At 38.6% G+C, this 15514-nt stretch overlaps 1 protein-coding gene across 1 annotated transcript in view; it reads left to right on the plus strand.

The window, feature by feature from the left end:
• The window catches only part of SLC26A8 (solute carrier family 26 member 8), a 70260-nt gene that overhangs the window by 26093 nt on the left and 28653 nt on the right, over positions 1–15514 (plus strand). The window contains 2 exon segments of the mRNA XM_022581739.3: positions 6951–7115; positions 7810–7959. Coding sequence (XP_022437447.2) covers positions 6951–7115; positions 7810–7959 — 315 coding nt within the window.

Here is a 15514-nt window from a genome sequence, read left to right on the forward strand (position 1 = left end):
CCCAGACTTCCACACTCACCCAGCTGTAATGAGGTAGCCACCTGGCGTATTGTCAGAGAAGGCCAAATAGGGAGTCAAGACTTTAATCTCCACGGGGCAGTAATGAGACACCCTTCCTACCCCTTGCTGGAGTGTGTCAGAGAAAGCCTAGTGAAGGGTCAGGACTTTCACCCAACACAGCATTAATGATGACAACCCCCTCTTCAGCAGTGTCAATGGAGGCGATGTAGGGAGAAATAAAGGCATTTCTGTCTCTCCCAGCCAGGATGGGAGGCCTAGTGGGGAGCCAGAACTTCCATCCCTTCCCAGCAAAAATGAAGAGTCCCTATTGCCTCAAGTGTCAGTGGATCTTGAGAGGAGAACCTGGACTTCTGCCTTACCAGGGAGTAACAAGGTGGCACCTTCCCCTTCCCCTGCCAGCACTTTATCAAAATAAGCTGGCTAAAACAGAAGGTTTAAATAAGATCCAGAGTCTTATAGCATAGTACACAAAATGTCAACAGTTAAACTGAAAATAACTTGTCATATCAAGAACTGAGAACATTCCAACTTAAATGAAGAAAGACAAGAAAAAGATGCCAGCACTGAGATGGCAGAGGTATCAGAATTATCTGGGATAAATTATAAAGCAGCCATCCTAAAAACGCTTCAGCAACCAATTATGAACATGCTTGAAACAAGTGAAAAAATAGAAAGTCTTAAAAAGTAAATAGAAGATGTAAAGAAGAACCAAATGAAAATTTTGGAGCTGAAAAATACAGTAACCAAAATTAAAAATTCAAAGGATGGGCTCAACAGCAAAATGGAGGAGACAGAGGAAAAAAATCAATGAACTTGAAGACAGAACAATAGAAATTACCCAGTCCGAACAACAGAGAGAAAATAGACAGAAAAAAAAATTAACAGAGCCTCAGGGACAAATGGGACTATAAAAAAAGCTCTAAAATTTGTGTCATAAGCAACCCAGAAAGGGAGGAGAAAAAAGATGGGGCTGAATTATTTGAAGAAATAATAGCTGAAAACTCCCCAAATTTGGCAAAAAATATAAATCTATGGATTTAAGAAGCTTGGAAAAACCCAAAGAAGATAAATCTACAGAAATCCACATCAAGACAAATCATGTTTTGTCTTGTTTTTTTAATTTTTGGCTGCATTGGGTCTTTGTTGCCGCGCTCAGGCTTTCTCTAGTTGTGGCGAGTGGGGCCCATTCTTCATTGCGGTGCACAGGCTTCTCATTGCGGTGGCTTCTCTTGTTACGGAGCACGAGCTCTAGGCATGTGGGCTTCAGTAGTTGCGATGTGTGGGCTCAGCAGTTGTGCCACATGGGCTCAATAGTTGTGGCTTGTGAGCTCTAGAGTGCAGGCTCAGTAGTTGTGGTGCATGGGCTCAGTTCCTCCGTGGCATGTGGGATCTTCTCTGACCAGGGCTTGAACCCATGTCCCCTGCATTGGCAAGCGGATTCTTAACCACTGCACCACCAGGGAAGTCCCCATAGTCAACTTCTGAAAACTAAAAACAATGAAAAAAAAATCTTGAAAGCAGTGAGAGGAGCACTTCACTACAGGAGGAAAATAATTTAAATGATAGCAGATTTCTTGTTAGAAACCATGGAGACCAGAAGGAAATTGCACAATATTTTTTGTTTGCTGAAAGAACTGTCAATCCAAAATCATAGCCTCAGTGAAAATATCCTTCAAGAATGAAGAAGAGGGATTTCCCTGGTGGTGCAGTGGTTAAGAATCCGCCTGCCAATACAGGCGACACAGGTTCGAGCCCTGGTCCGGGAAGATCCCACATGCTGCAGAGCTACTAAGCCCATGCATCACAACTACTGAGCCTGCGCCCTAGAGCCTGCGAGCCACAACTACTGAGCCCACATGCCACAACTACTGAAGCCTGCATGTCTAGAACCCATGCTCCACAACAAAGAGAAGCCACCGCAATGAGAAGCCCACATACCACAACAAAGAGTAGCCCCCGCTCGCCACAACTAGAGAAAGCCCACATGCAGCAATGAAGACCCAACACAGCCAAAAATAAATTAATTAATTTAAAAAAAAAGAATGAAGGAGATACCAAGACGTTCTCAGATGAAGCAAAACTAAGAGAATTTGTCACCAGCAAGACGTACCCTAAAAGAATGGCTAATGGAAGTTCTCTAAACAGAAAGGAAATGATAAAAGAAGGCATCTTGGAACATCAAGAAGGAAGAAAGAACAATGGAAAACGAAAAATATGGATAAATATGGTAGTTTTCCTTGCTTGTTGGGTTTTCTAAATTATGTTCAATGGTTGAAACAAAATTATAACGCTGCCTGATGTGGTTCAAAATGAATATGGAAGAAATATTTAAAACAATTCTTTTATAAAAAACATAAAGGAAGGTAAAGTTTCTATAATTTGCTCAAACTGGTAAAATGTTTACACCGGTAGACTGTGATAAGTTATGCATATATAATGTAATACCTAGGACAACCACTTAAAATCTATACAAAGAGATACACTCAAAAACACTATAGATAAATCAAAATGAAATTCTAAAAAATGTTCAAGTAACCAATGAAATCAGGAAAAATAAAGAGTTGGAAAACAGAGAAAACAAACAGGAAAATGGCAGACTTAAGCTCTAACATATTGACATTTACATTAAAGTTAGAGACTGACATATTTAGAAATATGCTGTCTACAAGAAACATCAAATATAATAATATAGACAGGTTGAAAGTAAAAAAATGGAAAGATAGATCATGCAAATATTAATCAAAGGAAACAGGATTGACTATATTAATATCAGATAAAGTAGACTTCAGAGCCAAGAAAATTACCAGAGGTAGAGAGGGACATTATATAATGATAAAAGTATCAGTCTAACAAGAAGACATAGCAATCCTACAAAGGTATGCACCAAACAACAGAGCTACAAAATATGTGAAGCAAAAACTGATATAACTGGAAAGGAGAAATAGACAAATCCACAATTACAGTTGGAGACTTCAACACCCCTCGCTCAACAATTGATTGGACAACTAGACAGAAAATCAGCAAGCATATAATAAAATTCAAAGTATCAACAACACCAATAGGACTTGAGACATTTACAGAATACTCCCACCAATAACAGCAGAATACACATTCTTTTCAACAACCCATGGAACATACGGCAAGATAGACTGTATCCTGAGCTATAAAACAAACCTCAATAAATTTAAAAGAATTGAAATCAAACAGTATGTTCTCTGACCACAGTGGAATCAAACTAGAACTCATTAACAAAAAGTTAACAGGAAAGTCTCCAAATATCTGGATACTACTAAATAGCATACTTCTAAATAATCCATAAGTCAGGAAGGAAATCTCAAGGGAAGTTTTTAAAAAACACATTGATGTAGGGACTTCCCTGGTGGCGCAGTGGGTAAGAATCTGCCTGCCATTGCAGGGGACACGGTTTCAATCCCTGGTCCAGGAAGATCCCACATGCCGCGGAGCAACTAAGCCAGTGTGCCACAACTACTGAGCCTGTGCTCAAGGGCTGGCGAGCCACAACTACTGAGCCCACGTGCTGCAACTACTGAAGCCCACGCGCCTAGAACCCATGCTCCATAACAAGAAAAGCCACCACAATGAGAAGCCCGTGCACCACAATGAAGAATTGCCACAACTAGAGAAAGCCCGCATGCAGCAACAAAGACCCAAAACAGCCAAAAATAAATAAAATTAAATCTTAAAAAAAAAATACCTTGAAGTAAATGAAAATAAAACATACCAAAATTTTTGGAACACAGCTAAAGCAGTGCTGAAAAGGAAATTTATAGCACTAAAATGCATACAGTAGAATAAAGAAAATGTCTCAAATTAATAATAAAAGCTCCCTCTTCAAAACCTAGAAAAATAAGAGCAAATTAAACCAAAAATAAGCAGAAGGAAGGAAATAATAAAGAGCAAAAATGAATGAAATTGGAAAGTTTACATACTGATGATTCCATTTATGTAAAATTCTTGAAGTGACAAAATTATAGAAATGGAGAATAGATTAGTTGTCACCAGGGATTAAAGATGGGTAGAGGTCAGAGGATGGAGATTGGAGGTAGAGATGAGAGGTAAGAGGCTATTAAAGGACAACAGGAGGGATCTTTGTGCTGATGGAATTATTTTGTAACTTGGTTGTATTGATGTCAGTATCCTAATTGTGGCATTGTATCAATACTATAGTTGTGCAAGATGTTATCATTGGGGTAACTGGGTAAACCGGATCTCTGTGTGTTGCTTTTTTACAATTTCATGTCAATCTACAATTATTTAAAATAAAAAGTTTAAATTAAAAAAAAAAGCCTGAACTAGATACTAATATCTAACATTTATTGCTATGTGCTGTAAATATTCAAAGCACTTTACATGTTTTATCTCATTTGATCCTCACAACACCCCCCTGTATGAGGGTAGGTATTATTCTGGTACTTATTTTAAAGAAATAAAGGCATAAAGAGGTTAAGTGAATTGCCCAAGGTCACATAACCAGTACGATTCAAAACTGGGATTCAGGCTCAGTTTGTCTACCTCTAGAATCTGTGCACTAGATAATCTTAAAGTGCAAACTAGTGTTAATAAAAGTGAAGAGTTTGTTGTCAAAAGAATATGAAGTGGGGACTTCCCTGGCAGTCCAGTGGTTAAGAGTCCACGCTTGCACTGCAGAGGGCATGGGTTCGATCTCTGGTTGGGGAATTAAGATCCCACGTGATGTGCAGTGTGGCCAAAAAAAAAAGAATATGAAGTGAAGGAATAACTTTTAGCTGGGATGGAGTTGTCTGGGAAGGAAACAACCATTTATTGAGCCTTTCCTTCATTCATCAAACATTTAGTATAGAACTTCCTCAGCTTACGATGGAGTTACATACTGATAAACCCATGGTAAGTTGAAAATACTGTAAGTCGAAAATACATACACCTAGCCTACCAAACATCATAGCTTAGCCTGGCCTACCTTAAACGTGCTCAGAACACTTACATTAGACTACACTTGGGCAAAATCATCTAACACATTATCTATTTTATAATAAAGTATTGAATATCTCATGTAATTTGTTGAATACTGTACTAAAGGTGAAAAACAGAATGGCTGTCTGAGTACAGAATAGTTATAAGTGTATCAGTTGTTTAACCTCATGATTGTTTGGCTGACTGGGAGCTGTCGCTCACTGCCACTGCCCAGCATTACGACAGAGTATCATACTGCATATGGCTAGCCCAGAAAAAAAAAAATCAAAATTCAAAGTACGGTCTCTACTGAATGCATATGCTTTTGCACCATCGTAAAGTTGAAAAAAATGTTAGAACCATTGTAATTTGGGAACTGTCTGTACTTGTTTTCAATAAGGATGGCAGATAGGTTTCGTGTCACAGACCAATTCTGACTGACAATTGATGCCTAGAAAATTACATTAACACCAGATTCTGATGCCACATCACAGCTGGGTAATTATAGATATTTAATTATAGATATTTTCCATTTACAAGGTGGAAGGAAGGGATGGCATGAAGAAAGAATGGTACATATTTGCATCTGTCACTATTTTCAGATTTGAGCTAAGTGTTTTACGTGAATTGTGTAGTGTAACCCATACAAAACACTGCATGTTGGGTATTATTCATTCTATAGGTGAGGAGACTGAGGTTCGGAGAGTTTAATAAACTTGCCCAAACTCACTCAGGCCGTGAGAGGTAGAGCCAGCATTGAAGCCAAGTTCTCCATCCCCAGGAATCATGCTGTTTGCACCACACCTCCTGAAGAAGAGAAGTTTCATTGAGCTTTTGAAGGAGATGATAAACATGGATTGGCAAAGAGATGGCAGAAGGGGTTTGGGCATAAGCACAGAAGTAAAAATCAGCCAGCCACACTAATGACAGGAAGCAGATTGGCCTGACTAGAGTAAAGGAGCATATTGGGCAGTAATGACAGGAAATTAAGGGAGACCAACTGCCCAGCTAACTGAAAGCTTTGAAACAAAAAGCTTTTAAAGCTAATAGATTTATTCTTCCAAGTTTGTTTTCTGAGAGTTCCTAGTGCAGTGGAAGATGAAGCAGTGACAGTAGAAGACTTCACGACTTTTGTTTTTCTTTCCTCATCTTCTTCATTGGGCTGTGTCATTTTTCTTAACCTATCCTCTTAAGAGGGTTGGGGCTCACCCCCTATCCATAATTTTACAATTTTTTTTATTATAAAAGATGAACATGTATATTGCAAAAAATCTCAAATAATAAAAAAGTGTATAAATTACAAATATTGCCCCAAACTTTTAATCCCATTCCCCAAAGGTAACTTCTGTTAATAGTTTGGCATCTATCCTTTTAGATGCTTTGCTTGTTTATTACATAACATTTAAAAAATATATTTACATATATATGCATGTGTACATGTAAAATGCTATATCATACATGTATTTATGTATAATCCTGAAGACATAAATTCAGCTTAATCATTCTTCGTAAAGATAAGCGTCAAAGGCCAGAAAGTTTAAGCTGGAACCCAGTTTGTTTTAATATTTTCCTTTGGGAAAAGCTGCATTCCTCACAGGGATATTAACCTCTCATGAAGAGGGCTATCAAAGCTTCTAGTGAAAAGGGCTTTGAAAAGGCAAGGTCTTGTTCTGATCACTTTGTCACTGTTAACCCCACATCAACAAGGTCAGTAGATTCTAGAGTAAGAACTTAAGCTTATGAACTCGTGAAGAAAGGAGTGTGGTCTTATGTCTGTAGGAAACCTCTGAATCAACACCAAGGACCTACCTTAGCTCATCAATTTCAGTTGATTAGGGAAAGAGGAACAAGAGTTATCAAAGGGGCCTAACTTAACTTTTTTTTTGGAACCCCTCTGGAGTTTGCCTAATTGGTGACATTGCTTGTTTGATGACATTCCTCCTCACTCTGGTTTTCTTTTCCATCTGAACCCCCTACAGCTATCAATGGGCATGTTAGGTTTTGGCTTCATTATCACTTACATTCCGGAGGCTGCAATCAGTGCTTACCTGGCTGCCACGGCACTACACATTATGCTGTCCCAGTTGACCTGCATCTTCGGGATTATGATTAGTTTCCATTCTGGTCCCATCTCCTTCTTCTATGTGAGTAATTTCTACCCTCACCTAGACTTACAAATGCCCCTCCCCTTGCCTCCAAAAAGAAGTAGACCCAAGTGGAGAGACTCCTGCATAGGCAGCTGGGTCAAGAGAGTCCTAGAAATAATTTCACCTCTTCTAGATTTACAGTCTTGATTAATTGCAGGTGCCAGTTGGACCATGTTCCCAGTTGCATTAACCATTTCACCCCAGCCTTTTAAACCAACATGATTTATATTAAAATTTGGTCTTTGAGATACTGTATTATCATACTTCTTCCCGTTACATGCCTCCTGAAAGACATATATCCTAAAACATAATATATACAGAATATAAAATGCAAAGTAGTCCCTGAATGCAAGCATGGCCTAGGAGCCAAGCTAAACATACATGGTCTGGGAAAATTGATAAAGAATAGGCTAATAAACAGAACTCCTGGGTCCTTTCCACTACACTGAAACATAGAAAGTATATTAGCTTCTTACTGGACATTATAGTCTTTTAATATATTGTTTTCAATTAAAAAAATATGTATCCACCTACTTGCTCTCACTGTTCTAATAATGCTCATAAAGACCTCTGTGCCCAGCAACACTGCCTAGGGACTTCCTTTTGAACTAATTTAGAAAGAGTGTCATTATCTAGATTTAGGCAATTATCACATCCCTTTCTAAGCCTCTGTAATTTTGTTTTCTTTCAGAACATAATTAACTACTGTATAGGTCTCCCTAAAGCTAATTCCACGAGCATCTTACTATTTCTAACTGCTATTGTTGCTCTGAGAATCAACAAATGTATCAGAATTTCCTACAATCAGTACCCCATCAAGTTTCCCATGGAAATTTTTCTGGTAGGTGTTTTCGTTTTGTTTTGTTTTGTTTTGCTTTTTATTGGAGTATAGTTGCTTTACAATGTTGTGTTAGTTTCTGCTGTACAGCAAAGTGAATCAGTTATACGTATACATATATCCCCTCTTTTTTAGATTTCCTTCCCATTTAGGTCACCACAGAGCACTGAGTAGAGTTCCCTGTGCTATACAGTAGGTTTTCATTAGTTGTCTATTTTATACATAGTACTGTATATAAGTCAATCCCAATCTCCCAGTTCATCCCATCCCCCTTCCCCCGTTGGTATCCATAAGTTTTTTCTCTACATCAGTGTCTATTTCTGCTTTGAAAACTGGTTCATCTGTATCATTTTTCTACATTCCACATATATGTGTTAATATACCATATTTGTTTTTCTCTTTCTGACTTACTTCACTCTGTATCACAGTCTCTAGGTCTATCCACATCTCTGCAAATGGCATTATTTCATTCCTTTTTATGGCTGAGTAATATTCCATTGTATATAGGTACCACATCTTCTTTATCCATTCCTCTGTGGATGGACATTTAGGTTGCTTCCATGTTCTGGCTATTGTAAATAGTGCTGCAATGAACATTGGGGTACATGTATCTTTTTGAATTATGGTTTTCTCCCAGTATATGCCCAGGAGTGGGATTGCTGGGTCATATGGTAATTCTAGTTTTAGTTTTTTGAGGAACCTCCATACTGTTCTCCATAGTGGTTGTACCAGTTTACATTCCCACCAACAGTGTAGGAGGGTTCCCTTTTCTCCACATCCTCTCCCCCATTTATCATTTGTAGATTTTTTGATGATGGCCATTCTGACCAGTGTGAGTTGATACCTCACTGTAGTTTTGATTTGCATTTCTCTAATGATTAGTGATGTTGAGCATGTTTTCATGTATTTGTTGGCCATTTGTATGTCTTCTTTGGAGAAATGTCTATTTAGGTCTTCTGCCCATTTTTTCATTGAGTTGTTTTTTTTGATATTGAGTTGCATGAGCTGTTTGTATATTTTGGAGATTAATCCCTTGATGGTTGCTTTGTTTGCAAATATTTTCTCCCATCCTCTTGGATGTCTTTTTGTTTTATTTATCATTTCCTTTGCTGTGCAAAAGCTTTTAAGTTTTATTAGGTCCCATTTGTTTATTTTCGTTTTTATTTTCATTACTCTAGGAGGTGGGTCAAAAAATCTTGCAGCAATTTATGTCAAATTGTGTTTTGACATAATTTGACATTTGACAAATATGTCAGAGAGTGTTCTGCCTATATTTTCCTCTAAGAGTTTTATAGTGTCCAGCCTTACATTTAGGTCTTTAATCCATTTTGAGTTTATTTTTGTGTATGGTGTTAGGGAGTATTCTAATGTCATTCTTTTACATGTAGCTGTCCAGTTTTCCCAGCACCACTTATTGAAGAGACTGTCTTTTCTCTATTGTATATTCTTGCCTGCTTTGTCATAGATTAGGTGACCGAAGGTGCATGGGTTTATCTCTGGACTTTCTATCCTGTTCCATCGGTCTATATTTCTGTTTTTGTGCCAGTACTATATTGTCTTGATTACTGTAGCTTTGTAGTACAGTCTGAAGTCAGGGAGTCTGATTCCTCCAGCTCCGATTTTTTCCCTCAGGATTGCTTTGGCTATTTGGGGTCTTTAGTGTTTCCATACAAATTGTAAAAATTTTTGTTCTAATTCTGGAAAATTGCCATTGGTAATTTGATAGGGATTGCATTGAACATGACGATTGCTTTGGGTAGTATAGTCATTTTCACAGTATTGATCCTTCCAATCCAAGAACATAGTATGTTTCTCCATCCGTTAGTGTTGTCTTTGATTTCTTTAATCAGTATCCTATAGTTTTCTGAGTACAGGTCTTTTGTCTCCTTAGGTAGGTTTATTCCTAGGTGTTATTCTTTTTGTTGTGGTGATAAATGAGATTGTTTCCTTAATTTCTCTTTCTGACCTTTCATTGTTAGTATATAGGAATGCAAGAGATTTCTGTGTATTGATTTTGTATCCTACAACTTTACCAGATTCACTGATAAGCTCTAGAATTTTTTGGTGGACTCTTGAGGATTTTCTGTGTATAGTATCAAGTCATCTGCAAACAGTGACAGTTTTACTTCTTCTTTTCCCATTTGGATCCCTTTTATTTCTTTTTCTTCTCTGATTGCCGTGGCCAGGACTTCCAAAACTATGTTGAATAATAGTGGTGAGAGTGGACATCCTTGTCTTGTTCCTGATCTTAGAGGAAATGCTTTCAGTTTTTCACCATTGAGAGTGATGTTAGCTGTGCACTTGTCATACATGGCCTTTATTATGTTGAGGTAGGTTCCCTCTATGCCCACTTTCTGGAGAGTTTTTATCATAAATGGGTGTTGAATTTTGTCAAAAGCTTTTTCTGCATCTATTGAGATGATCATATGGTTTTTATTCTTCAGTTTGTTAATGTGGTGTATCACATTGATTGATTTGTGTATATTGAAGAATCCTTACATCCCTGGGATAAATCTGACTTGATCATGGTGTATGATCCTTTTAATGTGTTGTTGGATTCTGTTTGCTTGTATTTTGTTGAAGATTTTTGCATCTATGTTCATCAGTGATATTGGCCTGTAATTTTCTTTTTTTGTGATATCTTTGTCTGGTTTTGGTATTAGGGTGATGATGGCCTCATAGAATGAGCTTGGGAGTGTTCCTCCCTCTTCAATTTTTTGGAAAAGTTTGAGAAGGATAGGTGTTAGCTTTTCTCTAAATGCTTGATAGAATTCACCTGTGAAGCCATCTGGTCCTGGACTTTTATTTGTTGGAAGATTTTTAATCACAGTTTCAATTTCGTTACTTGTGATTGGTCTGTTCATATTTTCTATTTCTTCCTGGTTCAGTCTTGGAAGGTTGTACCTTTCTAAGAATTTGTCCATTTTATTGGCATAGAGTTGCTTGTAGTAGTCTCTTATGATCCTTTGTATTTCTGCAGTGTCAGTTGTTACTTTTCCTTTTTCATTTCTAATTTTTATTGATTTGAGTCCTCTCCCTTTTTTTCTTGATGAGTTTGGCTAATGGTTTATCAATTTTGTTGATCTTCTCAAAGAACCAGCTTTTTTTTGTGTGTGTGTGTTATGCGGGCCTCTCACTGTTGTGGCCTCTCCCACTGCGGAGCACAGTCTCCGGACATGCAGGCTTAGTGGCCGTGGCTCACGGGCCCAGCCGCTCCGTGGCATGTAGGATCCTCCCGGACTGGGGCACGAACCCGTGTCCCCTGCATTGGCAGGTGGACTCTCAACCACTGCGCCACTAGGGAAGCCCAGAACCAGATTTTAGTTTCATTGATCTTTGCTATTGTTTTCTTCATTTCTGTTTCATTTATTTCTGCTCTGATCTTTATGATTTCTTTCCTTCTACTAACTTTGGGTTTTGTTTGTTCCTCTTTCTCTAATTCCTTTAGGTGTAGGGTTAGATTGTTTATTTGAGATTTTTGTTTCTTGAGGTAGTATTGTATTACTATAAACTTCCCTCTTAGAATTTCTTTTGCTGCATCCCATATGTTTTGGGTCATCGTGTTTTCATTGTCATTTTTTTCTCGGTATTTTTCGATTTCCTCTTTGATTTCTTCCATGATCCATTGGTTATTTAGTAGCATATTGTTTAGCCTCCATGTGTTTGTGTTCTTTACAGTTTTTTTCCATAATTGATTTCTAATCTCATAGCGTTGTGGTTGGAAAAGATGGTTGATATGATTTCAATTTTCTTAAATTTACTGAGGCTTGATTTGTGAGTGAAGATGTGATCTATCCTAGAGAATGTTCCATGTACACTTGAGAAGAAAGTGTATTCTGCTGCTTTTGGATGGAATGTTCTATAAATATCAATTAAGTCTGTCTGGTCTAATGTGTCATTTAAGGCTTTTGTTTCCTTATTAATTTTCTGTCTGGATGATCTGTCTTTTGGTGTAAGTGGGATGTTTCTGGTAAGTGTTTTTATACTCCAAACTATGGTTCAGATCATTTAAAATATGTATTTTTAAAATTAGATTAAAAGCAAGTAACGTTGGAAGGGAAATGTTCATAGGAGAATTGTAAAAATAATATTTTAAAAATGTACGTTGAGGGCTTCCCTGGTGGCGCAGTGGTTGAGAGTCCACCTGCCAATGCAGGGGACATGGGTTCGTGCCCTGGTCTGGGAAGATCCCACGTGCTGCAGAGCAGCTGGGCCCGTGAGCCATGGCTGCTGAGCCTGCGTGTCCGGAGCCTGTGCTCCACAACGGGAGAGGCTGCAACAGTGAGAGGCCCGCATACCGCAAAAAAAAACTGTATGTTGAATTGTGACAAAGCTGAATACATACATTTAGTTAGCTTATATTTTTTTAAACATGCTTATTTTTCAAAGGATTTTTATCTACTGCCTTTTTCATACTATTTGAAAAATAGGGTTTTTTTTTTTTCCCATTATGACAGTAATACAGGCTCATTCTAGCAATTTTTTTTTGGCCATGCCAAGTGGCTTGTGGGATCTTAGTTCCCTGACTAGGAATCAAACCCAGGCCCCCAGCAATGGAAGCATGGCATCCTAACCACTGGACCGCCAGGGAATTCTAGCAATTTTGAAAAACAGAAAGAAAAAAAAAGGAGAAAAAGAAATTCCTATAGCTGCACTATCCAAAGTCAACTACAATTGATATTCCTGTACTTTCAGTTATTCTCACTTTTCCTCCTTCAAACAAATACATGACAGGCCTATGCTCAGTGTTGATGAATTTCTGTATTCTTTTATGTAGAGGTTTCATTTCTATTTTAGTATAGCAGCAACCACACTGTTATTCAGCCTCCTTTCATTCTCCCTATGCTACAGTAAAGAAATTGAGGGAGATGAGATGTTAAATGAAAACTAATCCATGTCACTAAGTGGCAGAGCTGGGTTTGGGGAGGAGGGGCTGCTGGGAAAGGTGTGTGTTCATGTATATGTCCTAGGTTTTTTTAACATCTTTTTCTTTAGATCAGGGGAAATGTTAAACTAAATAAATATGATTGTTTCTTTCTTTTCAAGAATATTAAAAAATGTTGTCTAAAGTGACATTTCTTGTTTGTTTTAAGAAATCTGGGGGAATTCCCTGGTGGTCCACTGATTAGGACTCCACGCTTTCACTGAGGAGGGCGTGGGTTCAATCCCTGGTCCAGGGAACTAAGATCCCACAAGCCACGCAGCGTGGCCAAAAAAGAAAAAGAAATCTGATAAAATTTATCTTTTGCAGTTAACATTTTTACAATACTAAAGAGATTTTCATAAATAAAGCTCAGGTTTTTGGAGTCAGCATTTCTCTTACAAGGATCAATACATCTTTGGGTGTCCATGAGCATTACTTTCCCTTTAAGAAATGTTCTGTGATAGAGATAATTAAAGTTCACTGTGTGCACCCCTATATTTCCCAGCTGCCCTTGTAGTTAGGCAGGACCATGCAACTTTGGGGCTAAAGCATAGGCGAATAGGCATGAGTTCCCAATGTTCCTTCCTCCCCTGCTGTAGTAATCATAAGGGCTATATGTTGAGGTGATAGAGTCTCCAGGAAGAATTAGCCTGGATCCCCAAGGCACTATTTGCAAAAAAGCTGTCCTGAAGAGACACTGACCCACAGTGGACTTTGTGTGGGTAAAAAAATAACTTTCAAGTGCTAGGACACTAAGATCTCATGGTTTGTATATTGCCACAGTATAACATATTCTATGCTAACTAATCCAGGTCCATACTCTTCATGATTGAAAGAGTATAGGAATTGCTTTGGAAACTGAGACCAAGCTCTGTCTTATAACTGTTGTCTACTTCTTGTGGAGGTGCATATCCTTTCTTCCTTGGAGCAGTTAAAAAGCTATCAATTCATAAAGGCCAAAAGCTGAATGGCTGCTTTTACAAAAGACCTTCCAAAACACTGTATACAAATAGTGGGGCCCTAGAGCCCAGGGAACAATGTGCATATGGAGTTTGGGGAGTGGAGTCAGAGGCAACCTCTCCTTCTCTTGGAACCAAGTACAACTCTGGCTTTTAGGAGGCTGAGGCTTTGGAGTCACCAGCAGATGGCATCTGTGACACAGACATCGGCGCGCTCTCTCTGTTTCTATCTCTGTTTCTGTGTCTCTCTTTGATTCCAGCTTTACTCAGGTATAAAATTATAAGATATTTAAAGTGTGCATCATGATGATTTGATACAGATATACATTGTGAAAGGATTTCCCCCATCTAGTTAATTAACACATCCATACCCCATACATTTATCTTTTTTTTTTTTTTTTTTTTTGGTGAGAACATTTAAGTTCTACTCTCTTAGCAATTTTTAAGTATATGATAAAATGTTATCAACTATAGTCACCATGTTTTACGTTAGATCCTCAGACCTTATTCATCTGTTAGCTGAAAGGTTGCACTGTTTTACCAACCTTTCTCAATTCCCCCATCCCTCAGTCCCTGGCAACCACTTTTCTACTCTCTGTTTCTATGAGCGTGACTGTTTTCTTTTTTGTTTTAGATTCCATGTATAAGTGATACCATGCAGTGTTTGTCTTTCTCTGTCTAGCTTATTTCACTTAGCATAATGCCCTCAAGGTCCATCCATGTTGTCACAAATCAACCCTCTTTTAAGAGACATCAGCAGCAGGGATCATAGTGATGTTCCTTTAAGCAACCTCAAAGGCAATAACATTAACCTGGGTTATTAGGAAAGGAGAGGAGTAAGAGTATAGAGGATGCTGTGGGTTGACTATGGCTGACAGATTGGTTTGTGAGCCATAGTTAAGACATTCCTTTGGGGAATGCTATAAATAATTAGGATGCACCATGAAGTGAAGTGGAGAAATAAACTGAGGTCCAGCAACAAATGTAGGTAGAGACTTAGAATTATTGCAAATTAGACAAACTTTTTTGTGACCTGATTTATCCTCAAAGGTTATTGAAGCCTGCAATACACTACTTGTACACATGTCAAGTCAAGTGATTGGGAACATTTTCTACCGTATAGCAGGGATTAGAGATGTAGTTTAGAATTGGAAAAAGACCTCCATGTTTCCCTTGGAAATGAGGAAAGTAGGAGAGGGAGGATGAGAGCTGCTACGGTGTAGCAGGTGAAAAGCTTTTCACAACACCCCATAAGAAACTACTGTGAAACTAAGATGTGCTGGAGGTGGGCTTCCCTGGTGGCACAGTGGTTAAGAATCCGCCTGCCAATGCAGGGGACATGGGTTGAAGCCCTGGTCGGGGAAGGTCCCACATGCTGTGGAGCAACTAAGCCCGTGCACCACAACTACTGAGCCTGTGCTCTAGAGCCCGCGAGCCACAACTACTGAGCCCGCATGCCACAACTACTGAAGCCTGCGTGCCTAAAGCCCGTGCTCCACACAAGAGAAGCCACCACAATAAGAAGACTGCGCACCACAACAAAGAGTAGCCCCCGCTCGCCGCAACTAGAGAAAGCCTGTGTGCAGCAACGAAGACCCAATGCAGCCAAAAAAAAAGGTTGTGCTGGAGGAAACTGCACATACCCAGCAGTCTATCCTTTAGATGGTAGTCTCAA

The sequence above is a fragment of the Delphinapterus leucas genome, chromosome 10 (genome assembly GCF_059928025.1).
Source record: "Delphinapterus leucas isolate spDelLeu-1000000601 "Yukka" chromosome 10, BTC_Dleu_Yukka2, whole genome shotgun sequence".
NCBI lineage: Eukaryota > Metazoa > Chordata > Mammalia > Artiodactyla > Monodontidae > Delphinapterus > Delphinapterus leucas.